This window comes from Bufo gargarizans, unplaced genomic scaffold (assembly GCF_014858855.1).
Source record: "Bufo gargarizans isolate SCDJY-AF-19 unplaced genomic scaffold, ASM1485885v1 original_scaffold_1370_pilon, whole genome shotgun sequence".
NCBI lineage: Eukaryota > Metazoa > Chordata > Amphibia > Anura > Bufonidae > Bufo > Bufo gargarizans.
In genome coordinates, this window is record NW_025334326.1 from 220,913 (window position 1) to 237,203 (window position 16,291).

Below are 16,291 nucleotides of genomic sequence, written 5' to 3' on the forward strand. Positions count from 1 at the left end.
CAGAAACTACACCCTGAATACACATCTACAGTACTTACTGGAAAGACTTCGGACTGGCCGGCCTGTGGCTGGACGTGAGACTCTGCATTGTTTTGGCCGTGATGCTGGCTCTGCCACTGGGGCCACACTCCTACCGCGTCCGCTGCCCGTGTCTGGAAGGGTACACGTGGCTGTCCTACCTCTGCGGCTAAAGAGACATGACCGAGAGTGTCAGTATTAACATATAGCAGCTTTGAGTCCATGTTTCACAGTTGATGTTGAGGTGTTTCATGCAGCACTCTCATGCATGGACCCTTAAACGCCTTACTCTTTACTATCCAGGAAATTATAACCCTTTCCACACCTGTGCCATCTTTAAAGGGGATATCCAAAACGATAAACTGCCCTCCCCCCCCATATTCCGGGCCTCTCACACGGAATATACTTACCCCGCGCCAATGAAAACATCCAGTGTCGGGGGGGGGGGAGCAGCCAATGGCAGACGGGGACGGGCCTCCCTAGCATCACTCGCAATGCTAGGGAGGATCATCCCCGTCTGCCATTGGTTGCTCCCCTCTGACACAGGATGTTTTCATCGGCGCACGGAGAGAAGCAGCAGCGGGGACCAGAAGCGGCATGGGGAGCAGGGTAAGTATATTCCATGTGAGGGGCCCGGCCTATAAGGGGGCAGTTTATAGTTTCGGATAACCCCTTTAACCACTTCAGCCCCGCTAGGTGAAACCCCCTTCATGACCAGAGCACTTTTTACACTTCGGCACTACACTACTTTCACCGTTTATCGCTCGGTCATGCAACTTACCACCCAAATGAATTTTACCTCCTTTTCTTCTCACTAATGGAGCTTTCATTTGGTGGTATTTTATTGCTGCTGACATTTTTACTTTTTTTGTTATTAATCAAAATGTAACGATTTTTTTGCAAAAAAATGTCATTTTTCACTTTCAGCTGTAAAATTTTGCAAAAAAAACGACATCCATATATAAATTTTTTGTTCTACATGTCTTTGATAAAAAAAAAAATGTTTGGGCAAAAAAAAAAATGGTTTGGGTAAAAGTTATAGCATTTACAAACTATGGTACAAAAATGTGAATTTCCGCTTTTTGAAACAGCTCTGACTTTCTGAGCACCTGTCATGATTCCTGAGGTTCTACAATGCCCAGACAGTAGAAAAAACCCACAAATGACCCCATTTCGGAAAGTAGACACCCTAAGGTATTCGCTGATGGGCATAGTGAGTTCATAGAACTTTTTATTTTTTGTCACAAGTTAGCGGAAAATGATGATGATTTTATTTATTTATTTTTTTCTTACAAAGTCTCATATTCCACTAACTTGCGACAAAAAAAAAAAAAATTCTAGGAACTCGCCATGCCCCTCACGGAATACCTTGGGGTGTCTTCTTTCCAAAATGGGGTCACTTGTGGCGTAGTTATACTGCCCTGGCAATTTAGGGGCCCAAATGTGTGAGAAGAACTTTGCAATCAAAATCTGTAAAAAATGGCCTGCAAAATCTGAAAGGTGCACTTTGGAATATGTGCCCCTTTGCCCACCTAGGCTGCAAAAACGAGATTTTTGTGAAACTCACCTGTAAAATCTCTTTCTCGCGTGGTTCATTGGGGGACACAGGACCGTGGGTATAGCTTGCTGCTGCCACTAGGAGGCGACACTAGGCTGAAAAGTGATAACTCCTCCCCTGCAGGCTATACCCCCTCCAGCCTGGAGAGAGCATATCAGTTTGTGCCCAAGCAATAGGAGTAGGAAAAAAATAACCATACGGTAAACAACCAACAAATGACCAACGCCAGCCGGAGCAAACCAGAACTGGGGCCATACTGGCTCCACAACCGCCAACAATCACAGCAAACAGAAATTACTGGGTGGGAGCTGTGTCCCCCAATGAACCACGCGAGAAAGAGATTTTACAGGTGAGTTTCACAAAAATCTCGTTTTCTCGCTGGTATCATTGGGGGACACAGGACCGTGGGACGTCCTAAAGCAGTCCACGGGGAGGGAACAAATCACATGCCCATGGAGAAAGAAACGCCCTCGAGGATGCGTAACTCACTGCCGCCTACAAGAATTTGCTGCTTGGAACAGTACCCGCCGGCGCCTAGGAAGGCACCCGGTAAGACTTGATGAACGTGTGCCCGGAAGACCAAGATACCGCCTTCCACACTGGAAGCTACTGCATGGAGGAGATGGACCCGAGAAACGCCGACCGCTGGTCGGGTGGGCCAAGACTCAGCTGGGCGTTGCCTACCCGAGGGCGCATGCCCGAGCAACTGTTGAACGGATCTATCTGGAAAACATCCCTTGGAGGCCGTCAGCCTTGACAAGGACCCCAAGATAAGAATTGGTAGAAGTCCGTAGGGCTGTAAGCGCTAGACAAGGACAAGCAAGTTCAGAGGCCAAATCACATGGCTGATGGAGAGCCCGGTCCATGTACTACGAGGGAGAAAGAAGAGAAACCCATGTCTGCAAGGCGTGGAAAGGCGACCACCTTCTGCGAAAAAAGAGGATCCTGGACGGAACACTGCCCTATGCCATACTCAAAGAAAAAAGTACGTACAAGAAGGCAAATCAATTCAGAGAAAGAAATAAAAATAAAAAATAACGCCACCAAACAGCTGGCTCCTGGCCGCAGCTGTGGAAGCAGAACTAAAAAGGCCAAGTCCGTAGGATTCACCTCTGGCCCAGAGAACACCCCCTAGGGAGCGGAATATTGGTAGACCAACGCCCTTATAGCCATAGAGGCTGGTGGTGAGATTTCTAGTGAGAGAAACTGCCTGAGAATCACTAAGAAACAAACGCCTGAGCCAGGCGTGCCCCACTGCAGGCCAAAGTATCAATGCCCCACGGGAAAGGCAAAGTAAAGCCAACGAGAGCACCGCCAGTGATGGGAAGCCCCGTCAGTGACCATATTTCAACAAAGCGGCAACGCTGCCTGGAAGGGCAGATGAGTGGAACAAAGATGAGAGAAATACTCTTGTCGGGTGAAGTTCGACTACGACGTCCAACGCCTCCACCATACCCGAGGAACCCTGGGTCCGTGAAAAAATAGAGATGGGCTTCCAGAGCCGTACAACCCACGACTACTGGTCAGCTAGACAGGAGGATAAGGAGATCAGTCATCCACCACGAGGGGAGACCGGAAAGGAAACGTGTGATCCGTACCGGGGACGAAACCCCTACTAGCGGGGAACGTCGTAACAGACACCCGCTCTACCCGTCTTGGGAAGGCTCTCAGTCAACACCCGGAATGAGCAGTGAATGAACAACCACCATTGGCTTGAGGCGATATCACTGACATCTGAAGAGAGGTAGCACCAATGGCGTTACGGTATGACTACTAGAATCCAGGTCCCGCTTAGAACGGCAATCTAGTGTTGACGAGTGCCGTAGGGACTGATCTACTCAGTAGAACGCACTCAAAAGGTAGGTGCTGATCAGCCATGGTAACTACACCATCGCCATCTCCGAGCCGACGACAGAAGGACAATAGTCAACAATAATAATGAAGAGGACCGGCACTCATTGTAGTCTTCAACAAAAGATGATGTCTCTATTGGTCACATACAACACTGTGACGCGTTTCGGCTCACATCTAGAGCCTCTCTCAAACATATGGATATGGATTGGATGTGGCAGAAGGACAACAGTTGTCAGAGCCACGGACCCCCATTGGTAGTAAACCAGAAAGAGGCCAGAACTAAAGCCCATTCCCATGTGAGACTGGAGCTCCACAGCGTCCAGTGGTGATGCGATCCTCCGCCTGAAGGGAGGCCCTACAAGGGAAGCCCCAAGAGTAATGCTCACGCCATACTCCAGCCGAGGAGTAGGCCACACCGTAGAGGTCACTGAAACTCTTGTTAGAGGAATCCGTTGCCTGACGAAAGAACTGTGCAGAAGGAACCTCAGCATGTAGTGGTGACTCAAACACCCCTTGTGCGGAAGGGGCTACCGCATGCTCCGCCAGAGTGGACATGAGGGGAAGGCCTGAGGACATTCAGTAGAAGTGCTGGTATCAAGCTGGCCCAGCCAGTAGAGCTAACCTTAAACCCTCCACCTGACAAGGGCGCTGAATAGGAGCAACTGCCGAATTAGTACCAGGGCAGAACCCCTACCTGAGGGGGGCCGTCTCGCTACAGCGATTAGGAGCATCTAGCCCTAGCATGAAGACTACCCTGCGAAGGAGAAGCCGTTGTAGTAGCCACTGCAGATTGCCAGCATAACGCCCTCACCCAGACAAGGATGAGTGGTGGACGAAGCACCCGGAGTCGGTGGAATATTCGGCTTGCTGGATCTTGACCACAGTACTCTGTGCAGTGTGATTGACATGAAACGGTGGAGGCTCATAGGGATAGGGAGTCTCTAGGACACACAAGGCTGGTGACCCCCTTAGAGCACAAAGGCCACAATCTTGTGTCCAATAAGTGCATGAAGAAAAAGGGATACAATATGAGAGTATCCATAGTATCCAGTGGCAGAATCCATATGCCACTAGATGGAGAATATCAGGCACCAGCGGTACCGACTGTTGCCACAGACCACCTGTGAAAGAAACCAAGGCATCTAGAGTCGTGGCGTAGCTGAAATACAGCATGCAAAGAGGCATAGTGATTCCCCCGTAACTGGATCGTTTGTAGAGCGTAATGCCCTAGGAAGTATGTGATGGCAAATGGGAGACCAACGGAAGCGCAAACCCCCGGTTAGGGAAGGGGGTAGCGAGATAGTCAGAACCGCGATCTACGGAAGTGTAATTACCCACTCAATGGAGGGGGAAAAATCTACGTCAAACACTGCGCCCAGTGGCAGTGCCAACGCTTTACCTATGATCGGGAGTAACATATCCAGTAAGTACAGTAACCCGAGGTAGTGCAAATACAACACCCATCGAAGGGGGTAACGCACCTAGCAGGAACTTGCAAATGACGAGTTCTGTACTCTGTGGGAAGTGCCATCATCCTACCCCAGTAAGGGGGTAATGCGTACGTAAACACTGCGACAGCAGTGAGAATGCCATAATGCCACCTATACAAAAGGTTAATGTATGCTGACTATACTGAGCTCAGTGGAACTTCAATTCCGCCACTCACAGAACGAGGGGCACCTATGGCTGGCATTGAGGCTAATGCTAGTGAGGTCAGTCCACCTCAGGAAGGAGGTAATACCCAAATTAAGCACTGTATCTAGTAGAAGAGTAAATGGTGCCTAAGGAAGGGGTTAACGCTACACCAGAACCGGTTAGCACGGACGTAATCTAGGAAAAATAATCCGGATTCATGTCGGAGTCCGAATAACTGTCCTGCTTCGGCCCACACGTGCGCAGTTCCACCTCTCAGCCTCTAGCCCATGGCTGTTGCAGGCTGTGGCGGTGTTGATATAAGAACCAAACTACCCCGGAGGTGGAATGGAACTAAAGGTCTGCTCACCGATTGCGCAGACGGTGCTCTATTAACCAAACGACCCAGGAGGGTGGATTGGGAACTTCCAGAGGTCCTCCGCTGAGTTGCGCAGGAGGAGAAACTCAAACAGACGCCCCCGGAGGGTGGATGGGAAGTTTCAGTTGTCCTCAACTGGATTTTTGCGCAGTTGTAGCACCATTAACCCACCGGCCTCAGAGGGCGGATTGGGATCCTCCAGATGTACCCCACTGGATTTATGCAGTTGGAGCATGATCAACCAAACGGCCCGGAGGGCGGATTGGGGACCCTTCGGATGTACTCCACTGGATTTACGTAGTTGGAGCATTATCAACCAAACGGCCCAGAGGGCGGAATGGGAATCCCTCAGATGTACTCCACTGGATTTGCGCAGTTGGAGCATAATCAACCAAACGACCTCAGAGGGCGGATTGGGATCCTCCAGATGTACCCCACTGGATGTATGCAGTTGGAGCATTATCAACCAAACGGCCCGGAGGGCGGAATGGGAATCCCTTCAGATGTACTCCACTGGATTTGCGCAGTTGGAGCGTAATCAACCAAACTGCCTCAGAGGGCGGATTGGGATCCTCCAGATGTACTCCACTGGATTTATGCAGTTGGAGCATTATCAACCAAACGGCCCGGAGGACGGATTGGGGACCCTTCGGATGTACTCCACTGGATTTTGCGCAGTTGGAGCATAATCAACCAAACGGCCTCGGAGGGCGGATTGGGATCCCTCAGATGCACTCCACTGGATTTTGCGCAGTTGGAGCATAATCAACCAAACGGCCTCGGAGGGCGGATTGGGATCCCTCAGATGCACTCCATTGGATTTTGTGTGCTGAGGAAGGCAGGATCTGTATGCGCATAATTAATTTTATTTTATTTTTTATTTTATTTTTTGGTGAGGACCTAGCCTGATATGGAGAGGAGGTCAGGGAGGGCTGTATACTGCAATATTAAGGCACATTGTGCCTGCAGACAGAAAACTAGAGTAAACAGGGGCCTGAAATGAGGGAGGAAGGTCCGGCCTAGAAGGCCGCAAAGCCGGGGACTAAATTATCACGCCGGCCGACCGAACTCACCGCTAGTCAGCACAGAGCGTACCTGGAGCGATGTCCGGAATGCGGTCGCCTGTGTCCACTGACCGCGGAAGCCCATCGGAGGAGTAAATAGCGTGGCCGGAGGGAAAAGAAAGAAATAGAAAAGGTAGGCCCGAATAAAGCCGGGGCCTAGATTTTGCGGCGTCCGGCCGAGTAGGGGAACCGTTCTGCCTGCTCTCCTGGGACGGCTTAGCGGGCTCCTGAAAAGGAGCCGCCGAGAAGATGCGTCGCTTGGCCGGCCGGGAAGCCACCCGGTCGGTCGGAGAGCGGGGTGACCGGAATAGGGCGCAGAAGGCGCCTGTTTTAGATCGGGAAGGGGTGAAAATAAGATGCCGTCGCCGCGGAATGGGATTAACCCTTTCTACTGAGGAGAGCTGGGCGACGGGTGGAGGATTCGTTACCCCCTCCAGAAGGTGGCCATGTGAGGGGGACAGGGAGGGACAGTAAAACTCACCTGTCTTCATCTGTGGTCTTCACCCTTAATCTTGTACCAGCAGGGCCACCCCACGACCGCTGGCACCAGGCATCAGGGGTCCAGGTAGAGAAGGGCTGGAGAGTAGGTGGCCCTCTTGCTGGCGGGAAGCAGGGGAGCGAGGCTGCCCTGGTCCGCTTTGTCTTCTTGGGGGGAGGCAGGGCGGTGGAGCAGGCAACACCGGCCAGCCTCCCAGGGAGACAGAGACGCATGCGAATCTGTGCCCCTTAACCTAATAAAATAAAATAAAATAAAAACAAAATTGTAAAAGAGCCACCCTGCTAAGCAGGGAGGTCTGCCTCCTACGACACTAAGCTAAAAACTGATATGCTCTCTCCAGGCTGGAGGGGGTATAGCCTGCAGGGGAGGAGTTATCACTTTTCAGCCTAGTGTCGCCTCCTAGTGGCAGCAGCAAGCTATACCCACGGTCCTGTGTCCCCCAATGATACCAGCGAGAAAAAGTGTCACACATGTGGTATCGCCGTACTCAGGAGAAGTTGGGGAATGTGTTTTGGGGTGTCATTTTACATATACCCATGCTGGGTGAGAGAAATATCTTGGCAAAAGACAACTTTTCCTATTTTTTTATACAAAGTTGGCATTTGACCAAGATATTTTTCTCACCCAGCATGGGTATATGTAAAATGACACCCCAAAACACATTCCCCAACTTCTCCTGAGTACGGCGATACCAGATGTGTGACACTTTTTTGCAGCCTAGATGCGCAAAGGTGCCCAAATTCCTTTTAGGAGGGCATTTTTAGACATTTGGATCCCAGACTTCTTCTCACTCTTTCGGGCCCCTAAAAAGCCAGGGCAGTATAAATACCCCACATGTGACCCCACTTTGGAAAGAAGACACCCCAAGGTATTCAATGAGGGGCCTGGCGAGTTCCTAGAAATTTTTAATTTTTTGCATAAGTTAGCGGAAATGGATTTTTTTGTTTTTTTTCTCACAAAGTCTCACTTTCCGCTAACTTAGGACAAAAATTTCAATCTTTCATGGACTCAATATGCCCCTCACGGAATACCTTGGGGTGTCTTCTTTCCGAAATGGGGTCACATGTCGGGTATTTATACTGCCCTGGCTTTTTAGGGGCCCTAAAGCGTGAGAAGAAGTCTGGAATATAAATGTCTAAAAATGTTTACGCATTTGGATTCCGTGAGGGGTATGGCGAGTTCATGGGAGATTTTATTTTTTGACACAAGTTAGTGGAATATGAGACTTTGTAAGAAAAAACTAACAAAAACAAACAAAAAATTTCCGCTAACTTGGGCCAAAAAATGTCTGAATGGAGCCTTACAGGGGGGGGGGGGGGGGGGGGTGATCAATGACAGGGGGGGTGATCAATGACAGGGGGGGTGATCAATGACAGGGGGGGTGATCAATGACAGGGGGGGGTGATCAATGACAGGGGGGGGTGATCAATGACAGGGGGGGTGATCACCCATATAGACTCCCGGATCACCCCCCTGTCATTGATCACCCCCCTGGTAAGGCTCCATTCAGACGTCCGTATAATTTTTACGGATCCATGGATCGGATCCGCAAAACACATGCGGACGTCTGAATGGAGCCTTACAGGGGGTTATCAATGACAGGGGGTGATCACCCCCCCTGTCACTGATCACCCCCCCTGTAAGGCTCCATTCAGACATCCGCATGATTTTTTACGGATCCATGGATACATGGATCGGATCCACAAAACACATGCGGACGTCTGAATGGAGCCTTACAGGGGGGTGATCAATGACAGGGGGGTGATCAGGGAGTGTATATGGGTGATCACCCGCCTGTCATTGATCACCCCCTGTAAGGCTCCATTCAGACGTCCGCATGCGTTTTGCGGATCCGATCCATGTATCCGTAAAAATCATGCGGACGTCTGAATGGAGCCTTACAGGGGGGTGATCAATGACAGGGGGTGATCAGGGAGTGTATATGGGTGATCACCCGCCTGTCATTGATCACCCCCCTGTAACGCTCCTTTCAGACGTCCGCATGATTTTTACGGATCCATGGATCGGATCCACAAAACACATGCGGACGTCTGAATGGAGCCTTACAGGGGGGTGATCAATGACAGGGGGGTGATCAGGGAGTGTATATGGGTGATCACCCGCCTGTCATTGATCACCCCCTGTAAGGCTCCATTCAGACGTCCGCATGTGTTTTGCGGATCCGATCCATGTATCCATGGATCCGTAAAAATCATGCGGACGTCTGAATGGAGCCTTACAGGGGGGTGATCAATGACAGGGGGGTGATCAATGACAGGGGGTGATCAGGGAGTGTATATGGGTGATCACCCGCCTGTCATTGATCACCCCCCTGTAAGGCTCCATTTAGACGTCCGTATGCGTTTTGCGGATCCGATCCATGTATCCGTGGATCCGTAAAAATCATACGGACGTCTGAACGGAGCCTGACAGGGGGGTGATCAATGACAGGGCGGTGATCAATGACAGGGGGGTGATCAGGGGTTTATAAGGGGTTAATAAGTGACGGGGGGTTTATAAGGGGTTAATAAGTGACGACTGTACTGACCTACCTGAGTCCTCTGGTGGTCGATCCTAACAAAAGGGACCACCAGAGGACCAGGTAGGAGGTATATTAGACGCTGTTATGAAAACAGCGTCTAATATACCTGTTAGGGGTTAAAAAATTCGGATCTCCAGCCTGCCAGCGAACGATCGCCGCTGGCAGGCTGGAGATCCACTCGCTTACCTTCCGTTCCTGTGCGCGCGTTCACAGGAAATCTCGCGTCTCGCGAGATGACGCATATATGCGTGACTGTGCGCAGGGCTGCCACCTCCGGAACGCGAATCTGCGTTAGGCGGTCCGGAGGTGGTTAAAGATGGTGCCTGCTGCGAGTGCCATAACTGCCGAGGCTAATGTCTATGATAATGCTAATCATAGACATTTAACCACTGAGATGCATCTGACAACGCTAAAAGCAGAAGCCGCACGCTTTCCAGCCCGGGGTGGCTTCCCCTGGCTAAGATCGGAGAAGGCGCCCCATACCAGTAATAGGTCTGAGCAAGGCTTCCCGGCTGTTTACTGGTAAATTCCAATGCTAGTGGCAGAACAGCACTGTAATATACCGAATCCTGCATCGACATCCATGACAGAATACAAGTTACAATCTAATTATTGCATGTTACAGTCACCTAGGGAGACTTAATAAAAAAATATAAAGGGTTAACCATGACGCAGATAAAGCAGAAACGAGTTTCACTCATCCTGCGTTACAGTCTGGATTACACTGCAGAGCTGCATTCACAATTCTGCTCTTATTGGAAACAGCCGACAAGCTTGTTAAGAGACACACCCCTAATAACACAGCTCCCAAAAATAATGAGGAATAAACAGTAACACGAGGCCTAGTTTTTCTTTACCAAAGTTGTTGGTCCTAGCGGCCAGGTTGGGGTATGTGGCCGCCGCTGGAGAGGAGGTGGAACTCTGGGAGGACAATGGGCTGAAGTTGGTAGGAGTTGTCTGGAAGTTGCCCATCCCAAACGCAGGCGACTGGGTCTTTGCTGCCTGGAAATCAGAGCAATGTGTTTGGTGTCATTACAAGGCTGGGAAATCCAAGGGTTTCCAGATCTGAGCTTTGATGAAAAACGGAACGTTTTCTACCTGCCCTGTGAAGGAGGGACGTGCGCCAGAGCTCCAGTTAGTGCCGGTGATTTGAGTGGGGCTGGTATGTCGTGATATCTGGGCGAGAATCTGCCCGGCAGACACCGGCTGCTGGATAATGTTTCCTGGAGAAACCATCCCACCACTCCTTAAAAAGATAAAATAAATATTATATAATTTTTTTTTTAAATTGATGTATCTGAGAGGATCTATACTGCCACCTGGTGTTCATTAACAGACGTCCAGTCTGCTATTGGAATTAACCAATTAGAATATTTCTGATTTATTTTGCATGCATGTCCACATAACTTACATTTGCCGGATTCTCACCTGAAGTTGTCCACTGGGCGGGGAGCAGACGTGAAAGTGCTGGCTTGTGGGAAGAGCTGCTGGTTGCCAGGGACTCCGTTGGGATTGAGGGCTTTATTCTGGTCTATAATTGGGAACATAAAATGTGAGCGCGCAACACGTCTATGCAATGAACAGAATGGAGGTATTAGTGAGAAGTTTCCTAATGCTTTGCGTCTACAGGGACGTATGTCGTCATGGTAACAGACAACAAACAAACCCTGTGTAGTCTGATCCTGCAGTCATATTCCTTTTCATCTGCCCCCTACTTTAATCTTGTGTACAGCTGGACAGGTAGAAGAAAGCATGACTGCAGGTTCAAACTGCATTAGAAGCCAAGCGGTAGGAAGGCTTTAATTGTGACCTATTACATTATTTTATTATAAACCTTCATAATGGCTGGGACTTTTTTTTTTTTTTTAACTTAATTTCCTTGCTCGTCTTCAGTCAGTTAAATAATATAAATCTACCTCCAGTCACCACTAGAGGGAGCTCACTGAATAAGAATGTATACAGCTCCCACTGACCTCATCCATCCATCTGGGACTCACCTGGGTTAATGCTGCTGTAGATTTCAGCAAACCTGGAGTCTCTCTCCTGTCCATAAAGAGCATCAGACTTCTCCAGAGATTTGTGGTCAGGAACTGCAGCAGTCACTGGCTGAACTGGAACCTTTAACATTGAAAATTAATAGAAGTGACCATTTTAACCCTGCGCCTACTGCTAAATCCAGAGGTCTAAGTGATGTCACCCATGTGCCTTAAAGGGGTTGTCCCAAGACAAACATAGGACAGAGGATAAGGGTCTGATGAGCACGGGTCCAACCCAGGGGCGTCGTTAGGTCAAAACATTCGGGGCTGATGCCCACTGGCATCGTCTTCCAGCGCCTCGTTCGACGATGCCTCTGCCAGTGCGCCTGTGCGAGATTACACACAGAGGCAAGTGAAGTGAATAAATTAGCTAGGAGGCGGTGCTCGGCGGGGAGGGGATCTGTGGATGGCACTTATGTAGGGGGGGGGGGGGGGATCTGTGGATGGCACTTATGGGGGGGGGGGGGGGGGATCTGTGGATGGCACTTATGGGGGGGGGGTTGCCCAGACGACTAGGCTCTTCACTGTCACTGTAGTTATTAACCCCATTCAGCAGTCCCCCATTCACTGAAGGGGGGGACTGCTGAAAGGGGTTAATAACTACTGTGAAGCCCCCCCCCCCCCCCGTGATGAGGGCGTGGCTTTGTGGGCTCGTGCCCCGGATCTCTTCAGACTCCAGCAACGCCCCTGGTCCAAACACTGTAGCCCCTGCTGATTATATTAATGGGAGCTGTGTGCTCTCCAGTTTGCTGGGATATGCAGTCACTTTATGGCTGATGGGTGTTCATCCTCAGGAACCCACACAACCCTGATAATGAAGGAGTGCTCCCCAGATTGCTAGGATATGCAGTCACTTTATGGCTGACGGGGGTTCATCCTCAGGAACCCACACAACCCTGATAATGAAGGAGTGCTCCCCAGTTTGCTAGGATATGCAGTCACTTAATGGCTGACGGGGGTTCATCCTCAGGAACCCACACAACCCTGATAATGAAGGAGTGCTCCCCAGATTGCTAGGATATGCAGTCACTTTATGGCTGACGGGGGTTCATCCTCAGGAACCCACACAACCCTGATAATGAAGGAGTGCTCCCCAGTTTGCTAGGATATGCAGTCACTTAATGGCTGACGGGGGTTCATCCTCAGGAACCCACACAACCCTGATAATGAAGGAGTGCTCCCCAGTTTGCTAGGATATGCAGTCACTTTATGACTGATGGGGGTTCGTTCTCAGGAACCCCCCCAACCCTGATAATGAATGGGCTGCAGCATTTGTATAGTCCTGTGTCCCCTTCGCTTTGCTGGGAAGACCTAGATTGGGATGCACTGCTAAACCAGTTTACATGGTGAGAAAACACCTTTAGATAACAGGCTAATTTTTATTTTATTTTAGGATAGCCTTTTGATACATATATAACCTTAAAAACAATTTATATTAGTAAAATGTCCTTGCTTCGTGGCTCACCTGTGTGTGGTTATATGCAACCATATTATCCCTGCTGGGCACAACATCCAGTTCTGATGGTGGCGGAGGCAGTTGTCTGGGCAGAAGATAAGAATTTAGTGTTACAAAAGTCAAAGTAGGGTCAAATATAAGAATGCAAGGCAGAGGGCAGCTCCCTGTGTGATCAGAGACACAACACAAGTGATGCATAGGGTTAATCCTGATGGGAAGTACTACCTGATTAAACTCACCTCAGCTAATTCTCTGTAGATCAATAGCAGGCAAGTGCAGAGCGTACAGCTCTTACATGCTAGATACAGTTTATTCACTTGTAATACTATGTCTAACCACAAGGTGCGCTGTTACAGAGAAAAACGTCCTTTAAAAGGTGTTTCTAGGATTAGGACGGTCTACCATAGAGACTTGTTAGACATTGTGCCCCCTCCACTTGTTCCTCACCTGCCAGTCAATTGTCCTGGACCCATTTCCAGAGAGTGTGAAAGGCCCTGGCCTAGCGGTGGTCTCTGCATAGATGTGGCCAAGGCTGGTCGCGACTCCTGGCTAGAGTTCCTGAGCGTAAGAGAAGATGTCATTTAGTGGCTCCCATCTTATTACTAGAAGAATGCCAGCTGTACCCATGCCACTTACTTTATGTTGGTGTTTGTGCAGATGATATACTCAATCTCATCAGAATAGGGATTTTGGAAGGTGAACGAGCTGGTCCTCATCAGCAGCCACTCGCGGCTTTTGGATCTGAACCGGAACATGACGGACAGAACCTGACCTTTTAATTTCACCACCTGGAGGGCATACAACGTACACTTACATACCTTACAGTATAATGTGCTGTCAACATAAATGGTCACAAAAGCTGTGATCTGGGCTGAAAAAGTCAGAACCGTGAAGTGATGCCCCCTAGAGGTTGTTTGAGGGATAAAATCTGATGTGGGACAATGCGAAAGAACAGGAGGGGCAGCAAGCCGGCGACCATGCTGGAGAGCCTGATTCAGGCTGAACTGGCCACAAGCTCCTGCAGCCACATTTCATGACAAAATAATGGTTATACTGTGCCTCAAGGGTTCGGACAGGATAGCATTTTAACCTGTTCAGTTATTTGGATTTCTAGAGATAAGCGGCTGCCAGACGACTCTAGCAAGCAGCTTACCTCTACTGAACCGCTCACACTGGACATGGACTCTGACCTGCAGGCAGCATGTTATGGAGCAGGAGGAGCGGGGCAGATTGATTTATTCATTTAACTTCCTGCTCTTTCTGGGCTTAGGAGTCCACAGGGCAGTTCTATCAGTGATTGACAGCTATGACTGTATGTAGTCATAAATAACACCCTGTCAATCACTGATAGGACCACCCACTGGACTCCTAAGCACAGAAAGAGCAGGAAGTTAAAGGGTCGCTAACTTTTCACACAACTTTGCATAAATCAATAGTACAAGTGACCACAAGAAACTTTGTAATAGGTTTCATAGTGAGAAATGTGGAGTTGTCATGTTACCAGCTGTTTACCAGCTCCTCCCAATCCTTGCTATTTGTTTTTCACTTAAAAAATTCTTCGACTCAGGCAGACCAGACTCAACGCAGTGAGACAGAGACTGCACCGCTACAAGGGCTTAATTAAAAAGCCTACAGGTCGGTACCTCTCGGTAATATCCGCCGTTAACCTGCCGTTGGTTCTGATTGTGAAAGAGAATGTTAGGAAGCGGATTCTCCTCTACTTTCTGTGCACAGTGGATGGCAGCTCGTCTCAACCAACTATGTCTGAGAGAACTGCAAACTAGTAGTGTTGAGATTACTTGTGTTTTAAGTTCGGCGTCTAAAGTTCGGGTTATCGAAGAATCACAAGTTCGTTCAATACTACTAGTTTGCAGTTCTCTCAGACATAGTTGGTTGAGACGAGCTGCCATCCACTGTGCACAGAAAGTAGAGGAGAATCCGCTTCCTAACATTCTCTTTCACATTCAGAACCAAAGGCAGGTTAACGGCGGACATTACAGATAAGTACCGACCTGTAGGGTTTTTAATTAAGTAGCGGTGCAGTTTCTGTCTCACTGCGTTGAGTCTGGTCTGCCTGAGTCGAAATTTTTTTTACGTGAAAAACAAATAGCAAGGATTGGGAGGAGCTGGTAAACAGCTGGTAACATGACAACTCCACATTTCTCACTATGAAACCTATTACAAAGTTTAATCCTAAAATACAAGTTCGCTCAACACTACAAACTAGATATTCAGCATGCACAAAGAAAATGCCAGATGCAAGTGATATAATGGGCAGCAATAGTGTCATTCCTCATGTACTGTACTGTTGAGTAATGCAAAGTTTGAAACATTAGAGATGCTTTAAAATGAATAAATGACAAGTTATGTTGAATAATTTCCCACAAATCTATCCGCTCAGCTCCTCCTGCCGGTCAGACACCACGTTCAGTGTGTAATCAAGGAACACAGTTGTTTTTTATGGCCATCGCCCAGTTGTATCCTGCCATGTCTTCTGATGGGGCTTGTCCACAAACGTATGGCTTACCTGTTGGAAACTGTCTCTCAGCAGCTGCTCGTCTTCGGGGTGGGCAAACTCCACAATGCTTTTTCCTAAGAGCTCCTACAATAAAATGAAAACTCACGTGAGACTGGAAACTAGAAAGGTGTGACAATGCCCAGAAGCCAGGACTACCCCTCACTTACTTGGGGCTGGTAGCCAACAGTTGCAGCGCATCGATGGTCCACGAAGGTGAACAAGCCATCTACACTGTGCCGCGAGATGAACTCGACCGGCTGGCAGATGCTATTCATGTCTGTGCAGTTGGGGGAGCTTGTTACCTGACGGAAGAGACAGAACCGTGTCCACGTCAGGATCCACTCACATGCATTATGTTCACACCACTATTCTTGTGCATCAAAAGGAAAAATCCTGACTCACCTGTAACCTGCCAATGGCCACCAGACAGAACTTGCTGCTTTGCCCTGCGTCCTGGTTCTCGTCCGGTAACGTGACACCTGTCAATATCAAATTCTCTCAATAGGACCCAATTCCAGCAAGATATGTTTTACATGCGAGATCACTTTTATGCTTGAAATGTCAGATCGTGAGACAAGGGCACTTTGTACGTAGCAACTGTAAGGCGAAGCGCGTTCTCCAATGTAATGATTTGTACTAATGGCATCATGTCGGGCAGGGAGACACAGCATTATAAATCACTATAATGCCGTGAGGTCCCATTACAAGAAAATCACACTCCCACGTGGAACGTGT

At 49.0% G+C, this 16,291-nt stretch overlaps 1 protein-coding gene across 2 annotated transcripts in view; it reads right to left on the reverse strand.

Annotated features, from left to right (window-relative positions):
* The window catches only part of ARNT (aryl hydrocarbon receptor nuclear translocator), a 41,523-nt gene that overhangs the window by 1,879 nt on the left and 23,353 nt on the right, over nucleotides 1-16,291 (reverse strand). For both annotated transcript variants that reach the window (XM_044273964.1, XM_044273963.1), the window contains 11 exons: nucleotides 15,959-16,035; nucleotides 15,724-15,858; nucleotides 15,566-15,640; nucleotides 13,675-13,826; nucleotides 13,486-13,596; nucleotides 13,048-13,123; nucleotides 11,544-11,664; nucleotides 10,975-11,077; nucleotides 10,645-10,792; nucleotides 10,404-10,548; nucleotides 39-187 (listed from right to left, as the gene is read on the reverse strand). In XM_044273964.1, the coding sequence (XP_044129899.1) occupies nucleotides 39-187; nucleotides 10,404-10,548; nucleotides 10,645-10,792; nucleotides 10,975-11,077; nucleotides 11,544-11,664; nucleotides 13,048-13,123; nucleotides 13,486-13,596; nucleotides 13,675-13,826; nucleotides 15,566-15,640; nucleotides 15,724-15,858; nucleotides 15,959-16,035 (1,292 nt within the window). The remainder of the gene's footprint in view (nucleotides 1-38; nucleotides 188-10,403; nucleotides 10,549-10,644; nucleotides 10,793-10,974; nucleotides 11,078-11,543; nucleotides 11,665-13,047; nucleotides 13,124-13,485; nucleotides 13,597-13,674; nucleotides 13,827-15,565; nucleotides 15,641-15,723; nucleotides 15,859-15,958; nucleotides 16,036-16,291) is intronic.